The following is a 13142-nucleotide window of genomic DNA, read 5'->3' as shown; positions in this document are numbered from 1 at the left end:
GTCTTCCTCTGACCAGTCAACTTCATCTCCAATTCTGCTCATTTCTGTTTTGCCACCACATGTTTCTGTAAGAAGTCACTACTTACATTCTGCAAGAATGTAGGGAGGAAATTGCTTAACAGAATTTTATAACACTGGTATTTTGTAAATTTGATATATTTGTTATGGTATATTATTATCATGATTATTATTATTATTGTTATTATGTCAGCCACCATAGCTGAGTGGTCAGCATGGCCGACTCAGTGCCGGGAACACGGTTACAATTCCCGGCCAGGTTGGAGATTTTATCTGCTTGGGGATTGGGTGTACTGCATGTTGCCCTCATTATCATTTCATCATCATTGACACACAGCTCACCGAATTGGATCACATAAAAAAAATAAAAAAAAACCACTTGCACTAGGGGGATGATCAACCGGAGATGGAGTTTCCTACCCAAAATGTCATGATAATTTCATCATCATTATTATTATTATTATTATTATTATCATTATTTGCCAAGAGTAAGCAAAACCACAAAACAATATTTCCTACAAGGAAATGAAAATGCATAATAAATTTCCCAAAGAGATGAAAGGGAGAACTAAAATCCAAATATTTAAAATGTCACTTAAAACACGCATCATAAATAATTCATACTACAAAGTCAATTATTATTTTGATAACACAGTAGGGACTCATAAAAAATTAACATTATTTAATAATAAATAACTTTCATTGTACAGTAAATGGTCACAGCTTTACAATGATTCTTACAGCAACGTTCTATGCTCAGGACCTGTGATGGATAATTCCAATCCCTTTCCATATTCTCATTAACTGTGATGAGAATGTCTCACAGTTTTTCAGACAGGCCAAGGGAACAACATAGAGAATTCAATAGAACACCACAAGTACCATCCAGGTCTTCGTGTCAGTCGCACGAGCGAGCGAGAGAGAGAGAGAGAGAGAGAGAGAGAGAGAGAGAGAGAGTTAACCAGTGATGTGGTACAAATGAATAATGTAAAAGTATTTTTTATATAAGATAATATTACTGTAGGCATGAATTTTTCTGAAAATAAATTGTTTCCTTTTTCAGGTAAGATGCCATGCATGACATCAGTTTGTAAGTGATCTATTGATGAGTCAACTATTAAAAAACTAAAATGTTGACTCATTAAGGAAGTCTGGTTAGACGTAAGAGAGGGAATGAAGGCCCTAATCTTGCAAACTGGAATAAATGAGTAATTGGATGAATAAATAAATAAATAAATAAATAAATAAATATTGGCAAAATATCCTCCCATTTATTGCTCAGATCGAGCTTTTATAATCCAGAATGAGAATTTCACTCTGCAGCGGAGTGTGCGCTGATATGAAACTTCCTGGCAGATTAAAACTGTGTGCCCGACCAAGACTCGAACTCGGGACCTTTGCCTTTCGCGGGCAAGTGCTCTACCAGCTGAGCTACCGAAGCACGACTCACGCCCGGTACTCACAGCTTTACTTCTTCCAGTATCCGAGTTCGAGTCTCGGTCGGGCACACAGTTTTAATCTGCCAGGAAGAATGTTTTGGTATTTATGTGTGAGCACGTTTCTGTCAAGAAGGTAATGCTTGAAGCATTCAACAACTACCATAACAGAATATTATCAGATCTGTCACAAAACCTGAAGAAATTCTGGTCATATGTTAAGACTGTTAATAGCAACAAATTTAGTGTCCAGGCACTCCTGGATGAGACAGAAACTGAAATTGAGGGTAGAAAAGCAAAAGCAGAAATACTGAACTCAATTTTTAAATGTTCCATTACAAAGGAAAATCCGCAATATTGCCCCAGTTAAATTCTTGTACCACTGCAAAGATGAATGAAATAAAATGCATTATTGCCAGTGGTGTTGAGAAATGGCTAAAGCTTGAACAAAGTTTCAGTGCCAGATGAAACCCTTGTCTGATACTATACCAAACTTGGGACTGACTTATTCCCTCTTTTAACAACAGTTTAATGTATATCTCTCAAACAAAACACTGAGCCCAGTGGTTGGCAGAAAGCACAGGTCACATCAGTCTACACAAAAGGCAGCTGAAGTGATCCACAAAAGTAATGTCCGATATCCTTGACTTTCATTTCTTGTAGACACTTAGAACATATTCCACGTTCAAATATAATAAGGTGTCTTACAGTGACTTCCTCGATGCTTGGCATGGATTCCTAAAACATGTCACGTGAAACACAACTCATACTTATCTCACACGACATCTTGAAAGCCATGGATCAAGGCAGTCAGGTAGGTGCAGTGTTTCTTGACTTCAGGCTTAGCTTTGTTGGCAGACTACTATGGAAATTTAATCAGTCTATAAATGAGATTGCTTACAAAACACTTGTACAAATCATCATAAAATATTTCTCAAGTGTAGGAGAACTGTATTAAATAGGACTAACAGAGGATATTGGATGTGTACAAAGCAGGGCAGCATAAATGGTCACAGGTTTGTCTGACCCATTCAAGAATGTCATGGAGAAGCTAAAAGAAGAGAACTGGCAAACCCACATTATGAAAAGCGCAAACTAGCCCATAAAAGCATACTTAGCACACTTCAAGCAATAATCTTATGTAATGAATCAAGAAATACACTAGAACTCCCTACATATCACACCCACAGGGACAGTGAACACAGGATTAGTCTAATTATTATGCATACAGAGGCATTTAAGCAATAATTCTTCTTGTATTTTGTATGTGATTGGAACAGGAAAAGCCATAATAATGGGTACAATGGAAAGTACCCTCTAACATGCTTTCCACATTGGTTTGCCGATGATGGTGATGATATTGGGTTTGTGTGGCACTAAACTTCGTAGTTATCAGTGCCCTGGTTTTCTGAGTACAGTTGTATGCAGATGTAGATGAAATAGTGTACTAACTAAGTTACTATAAAGTTCTGCAACTTTTGTAGTTTTAGTTTGTTGTTCTACTATCAGAGTAATTTTGGAACATACTGTTTCATCTGACAGCATCAAAGTGATATTATTTCTACACCAAATAAATTTACTTCATGCATCACAGAAGATGAATTATTTTTTGATGATGGAGTTTATCACCATGCAAACTGTTATACTGAATGAAGAGCTTATTTATCTTGTGTATGACTATTAAATATAACTGAAAGCATTTTTTTCTTTTACAAGAGATTTTTTTTTGATGGAATCTAAATAGACAAAGTTCATTAAGTTCAGTGAAAAACATGTTGTGAACTAAATTTGATGTGTGCATACTTTTTGGCTATCAGCCAGGAAAAATTTTATATGTAAATCAAAAAACAGTCTGCACACTGAACTACAGCAAAAAAAATGTAATTTGAATTTTTTGTGTGACAGTGCATTCTGTTTAGAATGGAGAAAAAAGTTGAGCAATTTATAGATTAGAAAAGTCACACAACACAGACTTTCCTTGGTGTCACGCATATAACACTATTTACATATCCAAACTGGAGTAATAAAACAGAGAGAAGCTAACTATTCAACTGTAGCTTTGTGTGACGAACAGATACACATAAAAACACAAGAATTGAACTACTGCACCTGTGTGTGTGTGTGTGTGTGTGTGTGTGTGTGTGTGGGTGTGTGCGCGCGCGCAGTAGTACTCACACTATGCATTCCCTGTTGAAATCTAAACTGCTTAGGTCAGTTTGGTGGCCACCGCATATGCCAGAGTTTGGCCTGGCCCCATCAGAGGGTGCACCTGATGCTCAGTGCCACATGCATAGTGGTGTCACAGCAGTTGATAGTAATGTTGTGACAGCTACTCAGTTTCCACACTAGCATCAGATGGTGTCCCTATAGTTTTTGTGTGTTATATGCTGATAATGTATTTATGCAACACACATCAATCAGCTTTGTCTTATTTTTATTTATTGTTACTGATCTTTAAATTTCTCTTATTATAATATTTTGTCACATAAGAATAACTGCATGAAAATAGTAGCTGTAAAATGTCTTACATAGCATACTCGACCACTTCTGCACAGCCAGCATGACAATCCTATGAGAAGTGCTGCAAGAATGGTTGCTCCAACCCCAAGAGCTACTATGAGAGGTAAATGTGAGGACTCCATGTTAGTTCCACTGCTGCCACTGGCACTGTCTTTTCCCAAAATCAAAGGGTCTTCACTGTCCAGCAGTAAAGTCAATCTGCGTTCGTCCACACCAGCCTCATTCTTTGCAACACACGTGTATTCCCCACGTTCTTCTGGTCCAGCTTCCCATAATGTGATGTTTAGCCAACCACCAAGTCCTTCATGAATGATAAACTTGTCACTGTTATTGGACAGGATTTGTGACTCATGAACCCAGTGAGCTGTTGGTGGTGGGTTCCCTTCAATCTGAAAATAAACAATCATTAATATGTGAAACATGCGCTCTTTTTTTCTTAGATACAAAGTGATGACAATAATACACATAAATCTGTCTGCTGATAACTTGAAGGAAGTCACGAAGTTTAATTATTCTGACAGCACAGTAGTGCATGTATTGTAAGGATATATGTCATTGAAATCTTTCATGGCACAGTCACTGCAAGCCAAATTGTTTATCATCTTCTGTTCTATAATTTTATCCTTAACATATCAACAGGGTCATCTAGGGACCCCAAGAGTGATTTTTGGTGATACTGTAGCAATTGCAAGAAACAATTTAGTCTTGATTTTTATATGAGGTATGTCCAAAAAGGAAGTGTACTGCAACCATAGCACACTGTTTTTTTTTTTTGTTTTTTGAGGTTTGGCAACACTGAGTGGTTGAGGGGGAACCCCCGACCACAGTGAGAATTGCAGGAACACAGTAGGAAGCAAACTCATATTGTAGTGTCCAGTTGTACGGAAGTGTATGAAAGCTACTGGTAAGATATCACGCCAGGTTCGAGTCATGTGCTGTGACCCACTTCCTACTCGTGGAACGGATGACACCTAATGATTCTTCTTTTTTAGATTCAAAATGGTTTACAGCAGAAGTATTATGAGCAGAACGAGTGTGTTTCAAGTGATGTAGGGAGCTAAGTGGAGGCAAAACAAATTTTCATAACAAACAGATGAATGGAAGAATTTCCATTTTGACTGATGAGTTGGTGCAAAAAATTGAGGGAACTGTTAATGAAGACCACTGATTGAGAGTGGATGGAATTTCTGCAATGTTTCAACAACTTACCAGAACTCTCTTACATGGGACACTCACAGAAATGCTGTGTAACAGGAAACTGTGTACAAGGTGAGTCCCAAAGCAGCAGACAGAGCAGTACAAGAAAAATCAGGTCAATAGAGCCCACAAGTTTCCTGAGAAACTTGTATTAGAAGGTGAGGGTTGTATGAGCTCTCTTGTGGCTGGAAATGAAATGTGGGTGGCTCATTACATGCCTGAGACAAAAAGACTGCCATCACAGTGATATCACACCAATTTCTCATCTACCAAAAAATTCAAAACCACAATTTCAGGCAAAAAGGCATGGCTTCAGTGTTTTGGGACCAAAAAGACATTATATCTTGGTTGGATTTCTGCCCCAGGGGGCGGGGCAGGGGGACCAATGCACAACGATATTGTGAGTCCTTCCCCACCCACCCCCCAAAAAAATATCTCAAAAGGAGCATTAAAAACAAAAGGAGCAGAATTCTTACAACAGGAAAGTGCTTGTTGCACAAGAACTTCTGTCCCTCCACTGCCTTAGCCCCGTGGTAGTCTTGGACCCATTTAGTTGGGATATTTTGAACTGCCCCCCATGTTGCCCCGACTGGGGGGGGGGGGGGGGGGCGCTTCAGATTATCATCTTTTCATCTCCCAGAAGGCATATGTTAGTGGAATTAAATTTTCAGGCAACAAGCAGAAGTAGAAAAAGGTTGTGAAATGGGATACGGAGTTGGTGAGGGGGAGTTCTTTTTGGAGTGCACAAAGCAGCTCAAGCCACGATTTGCCACATGCACTGAACAGGATGGCAATTATGCAGAAAAATAGTCAACAAATGTATTACCAAACAATATCCTATAACTTTTTCTTTCAAATAAACATTTTCTGAAAAATATATAAAAATTTGGCGCACATACTTTCTGAAAATGCCTCGTATATTCCTACATCTGTTTAAGATATATATTACATAATCAGACATATGATTCAATCATTAAAAATAAAAAAAACACTTGTGGTCCTGGCAACACCCCACTTGGTATACTATGTTACACATTTTGAAAGATTAATTTTTCGATTTTTCAAAATTAATATGAACACCATAAATTTTTGAAAATGGCCCATAAACAAGTCTCAAATAATGACATTCTTTGCATGCTAGGTGAATTATCTCAGTGACCTAAATGATGTTAGAGCGATCCTAATGAGGACTTTATCTGAGAACATTCACCTTGAAGTGAATTCAGAATAAAGTGACACTGCAAATGAAAATTATGATTGAGATTCTGATGAAGGAGATGAGGTTATTGTGAAGTCAGGATGAAAATGGACAAGTTCAATGGCCCCGTGACTCACTGTCATCAATATGACATTGCCAAAGGATTTTCCAAGCCAATGAATGCAAGTGATCTTACACCCACAATGTCCAAATTTTTGAACATTATCTTTAATGATCAAGTTGTAGATACTATATGCATCTTCAGCAATAGTGAATCATCTTGTGTTGTTCATTATTACAATGCCAATACTGCTCTGAACACAATGAGAATTAGGACAGATGTAGATTCTGCCAAACTGAAAGTGTTGCTTGATGTACTACTGATTGTTGGAGTTCTTTGCTGCTGAAAGGAATCAATTTCTGAAATGTGGACAATATCTTGCAGTTTTAACTGCTGCCATGGCATGGATTCAATTTTTCCATATTTTTTTTTATTTTATCAGCTTTGACAATAAACAAATATGTCAACAGTGCTTATCTAATTTTGAAATGATAATTAAATGGACACCCTAGCTGCAAACATGTTGAAAATGTGTGCCCCGACCGGGACTCGAACCCGGGATCTCCTGCTTACATGGCAGACGCTCTATCCATCTGAGCCACCGTGGGCACAGAGGATAGTGCGTCTGCAGGGACTTATCCCTTGCATGCTCCCCGTGAGATCCACATTCCCAACATGTCCACACCCCTACATTCGTAGTGCGCCTAATAGATGTTTGCCCATCATACTCATTACTCATGGCAGATCAATCTACCAAGTCCCGTGCGAGTTCGGGCATAGCGTGTGCGTTCGCACAAGAAGGTAAATGGCCGGGAAGCCATATTTTAACTATATATGATGGTAGTATCTGTTCCCGAAAGAATAGTTACCGTGGATGACCATGCAGCTTTGCTAGAAATGAAATTATAATTAAATGGACACCCTAGCTGCAAACAGGTGTTCATATACTACATTGGGGACATGATGAAAATGTGTGCCCCGACCGGGACTCGAACCCGGGATCTCCTGCTTACATGGCAGTATCTATTAGGCGCACTACGAATGTAGTGGTGTGGACATTTTGGGAATGTGAATCTCACGGGGAGCGTGCAAGGGATAAGTCCCTGCAGACGCACTATCCTCTGTGCCCACGGTGGCTCAGATGGATAGAGCGTCTGCCATGTAAGCAGGAGATCCCGGGTTCGAGTCCCAGTCGGGGCACACATTTTCAACATGTCCCCAATGTAGTACATGAACACCTGTTTGCAGCTAGGGTGTCCATTTAATTATCATTTCATTTCTAGCAAAGCTGCATGGTCATCCACGGTAACTGTTCTTTCGGGAACAGATACTACCGTCATATATACTTATCTAATTTAAATATACTTTTAGACATCCAAAGAATCTAATCTGAGTAACTGTCTACAAAAAATATATGGTCCCCAGAAGACCCCAGCTTGGTAAACAATGCTGATAACTAAGGCTTCAAATGTTAGCGATTACCAGGGTAGTAGCGGATGAATATCTGTCATAATTGATGCTTTATGATAAGAAAAGTTTTCAAGCAAATGGAAAGTTGTCTGTAACAATATGACAATATCTAGTTGAAAGCAGTAAGTAATATTATCCACCTTGTGAGAAGTGCTCCAAAACATAACATTTTTTCACTATTTCTAAAAATAGAAGTACTCCCTGTGCTTCTTTTTGGCTGGCTGTTTACATAAATTTTGTACTTGGTAATGCTTGCAATTGTCTTTTCACAAAGTTACAGCTTGATCCAAATAAAGCGGTTTTCTAGGATGCTTGAAAATCCCTGAACAACACAATTTGTTAATAGTGAACATGCCGTGACAATCCAAATGATAAGAAACTACAGAAATAGATTTAGGTAGCATGACCTTTACTGAGCATACTGAAAGCAATTCCAAGTTCATAGTTAGATAAATTACTGTTTCAAGACACCCCATAGTTGCCTCATTTCTGTTTCTTATCTTAAGTGCATATTTACCATTCTCCTTTTAATTTTCATTTGTGCTGTGGAAAAATCTTTGGAGAGAATAATCCTCAGAACTAAAATACAATAAAAATGCAGATGTGAGGGACTTTCCTATGAAATCCACGAATAATTTCCTGACATTGTTTCCTCTTGTGATCTGTGTAATTTGCTTCTTCCTTCTGTTGCCATTTACTTAGTATTTTTTTCAACGTCTTTTAGATACATTAATCATATACAAACCATCATTTTCAGTCCTCTAGGATTTAATGGAATGTAGTTGGAAGAAATGTTTAGTTATTTTAAAGAAAACATAATACAACTGTATTAAAATTTACCCAAGCTACACATGTGGATCAAAATTTTAGCCATTCAACAGTATTACTTTCCTTCTCATGTATTTTCTCTTTCATTGACTAAGTTGAAATGGATTTCCCAAATTTTAATTACTCCTTTTCCATTTTTATCACACTGAGTGGAAATCACTCCTGTTATATCTGTGAAATTATCTTTTAACATATGCCTTTCATGTATATTATATATAAAACTCACCTGGCATGACATTGTAACTTCACCACCAGTTGCTTCAAATGTAGCATCTTGTTGTGGAAATACAATCCTTGGCATACATGCCATCTGATCAGTTGCAACCTCTTTCCAAAGCATGCCTTTCAGTTTCTCTGGCTCTTCACACTGCGTATCTTGGGTGTTTAGCTTATGTTCAAGTGTCCATTCACGCAATGGAGCCAGTTGACAATCACATCGCCATGGATTGTCATGCAGTTCGAGTGATCTGTTGATGTGCAGAATTATTTACTTGCATTATAATTGACTTTTACATCATCAAAACTCTTGGAAGCAATACAAAAAGACACAATATGAAGGAAGACCATCTCATGCTATAGAGGTTGCATTAAGTAGTACACAAACATATTCTTCATGAAATCACAAGTTCAACAGCTGAGCTGCTGCGTATTGTGAACGAACTGAGATTAGAAAGGTCCAAGAAGTGGGTAGGGTAGGGGAGGGGAGGGAGAGGGGTTGATGGAGATTTAGCAAGTTAGAGAGAGAAAAAGGAAAAGTTATAGAGCATCACATAACATACATATAACAACTATAAACATATATTACATACAATAACATCTAATACTATGAAACCCTTGGGGGGCCTGTAACCCCTATTGGGTGCATCCCTGGCAAGGCATCAGAGAAATAAAATATATTACATACAATAACATCTAATTCTATGAAACCCTTGGGGGGCCAGTAACCTCTGGAGGGTGCATCCCTGGCAGGGCATCAGAGAAATAAAATATCTCCAATGAACCAATAGCTATTGTAGTGTCTGACCCAGAGCAGGCAGCCACAAAAGGCATCTGTATCCCATGTTAGGGGCAGCCTCCAGAGTTGTGGAAGACAATAGAATATCACCACACATTATTTTCCCTGCATAGCGCAGTCTCCTTTTTATACACAAAATATTGCTTCCTCCAACTGTTGATAAAATATTCCCCTGCTCAGATCTCCAGTGAGAGGAGGGAAACAACAACAACAACAACAACAACAACATGAAAGGAGGTGCAATTTCAAAACAAGGATTGGTACCTGGAATGTCACAGCACTGCTACTGGCAGGAAAATGAGAAAACCTTAAAAGAGAGATGGAAAAGAATAATAGAACCTGGTAGGAATTCCTGAGGTAAGATGAGATGGGTGAGAAGAATTGCAGTCAGATGAATATGTACTACTTGGGAGGACAAATAAAAAGAATTAATGGAGTAGAAGTGATAACGGCAAAGAAATTGGCTAAGTGTGTAGGAAATGTAAACTGTGCAAGTGACATGGTTATTTTTGTAAAGTGAAATGAATAAAAGAAAGTATTTTTATTATCCTAGTATATATGACAACTTCAGAACGTGCTGTTCAAAACTCACAGGAGGAGGAGTTATACTTGGAAATCACCAGGAGATAAATATAGAAACCAAACTAATTTTATACTGGTTGAAGAAAGGCATAGAAGTGGAATATTACTAGTAACCACAATTTACTTATGGAAGAAATAGAAATGAAAATGAAAAACTTAAGAACACTGCTGTGCTGAAGAGGGACTTTGAGAAGAAGTTGAGATCTGGGAAAGAAAAAATTATGGAAAGGCTATCAGAAGAGATTATTAGTACATTATGAGACAAAGAACCACATGATAACATAAATGAGTGATAAAATATGGTCAAAGAAAAAAATCACAGAAGCAGAGCAAAAAGTATAGGATATGTAAACAGGAAAAAAAAAACAAAAAAGCTATTTTGCACAAGAAATTATTTTGAAGGTGGAAGAAAGAAGAATATTCAGAAACAAGAACAATGAAGATGCAAAAAAGATGTACCAAATGCTCAATAACGAACTGTGTAGAAAAACAGAGCAGGCTACAGAAAACTGGCTAAAACAGGAGTGCAACACAATTGAAGAAATGGACAGGAATGGAAAAACTGGAAACCAAGAAATCCATTGAGCACAGGACAATTAGCTCATTTCACATGCAGCCAAGAATCATTAACAAAAGGCTGGAAAAGGTAATGGAAGAGTAGAACCATACTAAGGTGATTCTGTGCCACTAGCAGAACTTCCAAATTGCTCCCACTTATTTCTGATGGAGATACCTTTCTGAATGTTTTTACACAGATTTAGCAAATTTTGTAAGTTTAAAGATACAGGAACCATTATTGATAAATATTTCTTAAACAAACTGTATTGATGAAAAATATCACACACAACACATTAAGTGTATCATGTCATTTATTTATTCCACATAAACTATTAACAGTTCACAAATTACTAACCAGAAATGAAAGAACGGCTATAACTAAAAGCTGAGAAAACATCCATTTCCAAGAATTGTGTTTCCATTGTAATTTTACTTTGCATTTCTGTGCTTCGAGCAAACAAAAGTCATTGATTATCTCACTGAAGTCAAGTTGTGTAATATTCTATCCACAACATAGCTTAATTTGACAATCTGCTTTCACTCATACTTGACGCTAAGTAGTTTTTCACCATCTTCATTTTGCCGAGAGGGGGGACCTTACCTTTGCATGGAGGAAATGGGGGAAAAAAACTTCAAAATATTCGAATAGGAAGTTCTTCAGCTGCCTCACCTGAACCTTTAAGATAGGTATTTCTTAATGTAGCTCTACAGCATTACTGTGTTATATTTGGCACCAAAATCAGTTGCACCAAAATCAGCTGTACATTTTTCCAGATAAGATACACAGCTTTAGGGTGTTTGGGGCACGAAGGTGAAGAAAGACAAATGAAATGGTTTGATATACTTATGTGAGATCTGTTTCCCATTTCATTTATTATACTATAACATGCTTTGGAGGATTGTAGCTCAGTCTCACTCCAGTCATTAGTCAGCAGAAACTGGCAAAAACCAAAAGCCTTCAGGCAAATAGCATTTGCGCCAACATTCACTCATTGACCTTTGAGATTCTACAATACCATTGGTAAGTAGCAGAAAGACTTTTATTGTTGAATATGAATGAGCTACATAGGCAGCAGTTGTGTGAATCAAATGCACAGTATTGACTTAAACCATGCTAGTGATGGATGTCCGTTCATCAGCAATCATTTGTTTGTGATTTACTCATACCAAAATGATGCTGTTGATGGGGCACTATGACACTAGTGGCTTTTACAGTTACGGGGCCATGGGAAAGCTTCTTCTCATGAACAAAGGACAGGAACACGAGTGGTAGGAGAATTCACAAACCTCTCCCAGTTAATTATTAAACCATCTTTCTTTCTCCCCACCACTCCACCCCGAAAGTTGTTGCACCCCCTGTGTGCCCGTGCCCTTGGCAGAAGCATATCTTGTCACCTCTTCAGTATAACTCTGTGGAGAAGAATATTGCTGAGGAACAATTTTGTTTTAGATGGAATACATGCACAAGAGATGCAATAGGACTCTTACCAATTTTGGGAGAGAGGTTTATTGAAAAGGCAAGTGACCTACATATGTGCTTCATAGAACTGTAAAAATCATTTCATAGCATGGTTTGGTATAAGCTGGAAAACCAGACAATTTATAAACTCATTATATTTCAATCGAAAAATGACAGTGAAAATGAGAGGAAGTTACCAAGTGGGTAGAACTAGAAAAATGAGTGAGACAAGGTTGCTCTGTGTCTCCTACCCTTTTCAGTCTACACTTTGAAAAAAAGATTGCCCATGACCCATTAGACGACAAGGGGTAAAAATTGGAGAGGAAGGGAGGAAGATTTGGTTTAACATCTCAACATTGAGGACATTAGAGATGGAGCACCAGCTCAGATGTTATTAAGGAAGGGGAAGGAAATGGGCCACGCCCTTTTATAGGAACCATCCTGGGATTTGCCTGGGGCAATTTAGCGAAATTACAGAAAACTTAAATCCGGATGGTCGGACACGAGTTTGAAGCATCATCCTCCCAAACGCACATCCAATGTGCCACCTCGCTTGGTTAAAAGTTAGAGGAAGAAGAATATAGTGTTTGATGTTTTCAGATGACATGGTCCTTCTAGCAACAGGTGAAAAAGAATTACAAGATATAGTAAATGCTGTTGAAGCTACAAGGAAGGTTTATGCAATAAAAATCAATACAATGAAAGCAAAAGTAATGGTACTAGCAGGAAATTACTGGAAGCAGGATAAAAACTGACTGTAAGAGCAGCACAGATATCAAGGATAGCAATGGAAAAAGGAG

The 13142-nt window shown here is 37.9% G+C and overlaps 1 protein-coding gene and 1 non-coding gene across 5 annotated transcripts in view; both read right to left on the bottom strand.

Moving 5' to 3' along the window:
- LOC126198561 (leucine-rich repeat-containing protein 24-like) overlaps positions 1 to 13142 on the bottom strand; it is a 438607-nt gene that overhangs the window by 14892 nt on the left and 410573 nt on the right. For all 4 annotated transcript variants that reach the window (XM_049934992.1, XM_049934990.1, XM_049934991.1 and 1 more), the window contains 2 exons: positions 8955 to 9195; positions 3983 to 4363 (listed from right to left, as the gene is read on the bottom strand). In XM_049934992.1, coding sequence (XP_049790949.1) covers positions 3983 to 4363; positions 8955 to 9195 — 622 coding nt within the window. The remainder of the gene's footprint in view (positions 1 to 3982; positions 4364 to 8954; positions 9196 to 13142) is intronic.
- Positions 6965 to 7039, bottom strand: Trnat-ugu (transfer RNA threonine (anticodon UGU)). The gene has a single exon. It is a non-coding gene; the product is annotated as a tRNA-Thr (tRNA).

The sequence above is a fragment of the Schistocerca nitens genome, chromosome 8 (genome assembly GCF_023898315.1).
Source record: "Schistocerca nitens isolate TAMUIC-IGC-003100 chromosome 8, iqSchNite1.1, whole genome shotgun sequence".
NCBI classification, from domain to species: Eukaryota; Metazoa; Arthropoda; class Insecta; order Orthoptera; family Acrididae; genus Schistocerca; species Schistocerca nitens.
The sequence above is the reverse complement of the archived record's forward strand: the minus strand, read 5'-3'. Positions and strand labels throughout refer to the sequence as shown.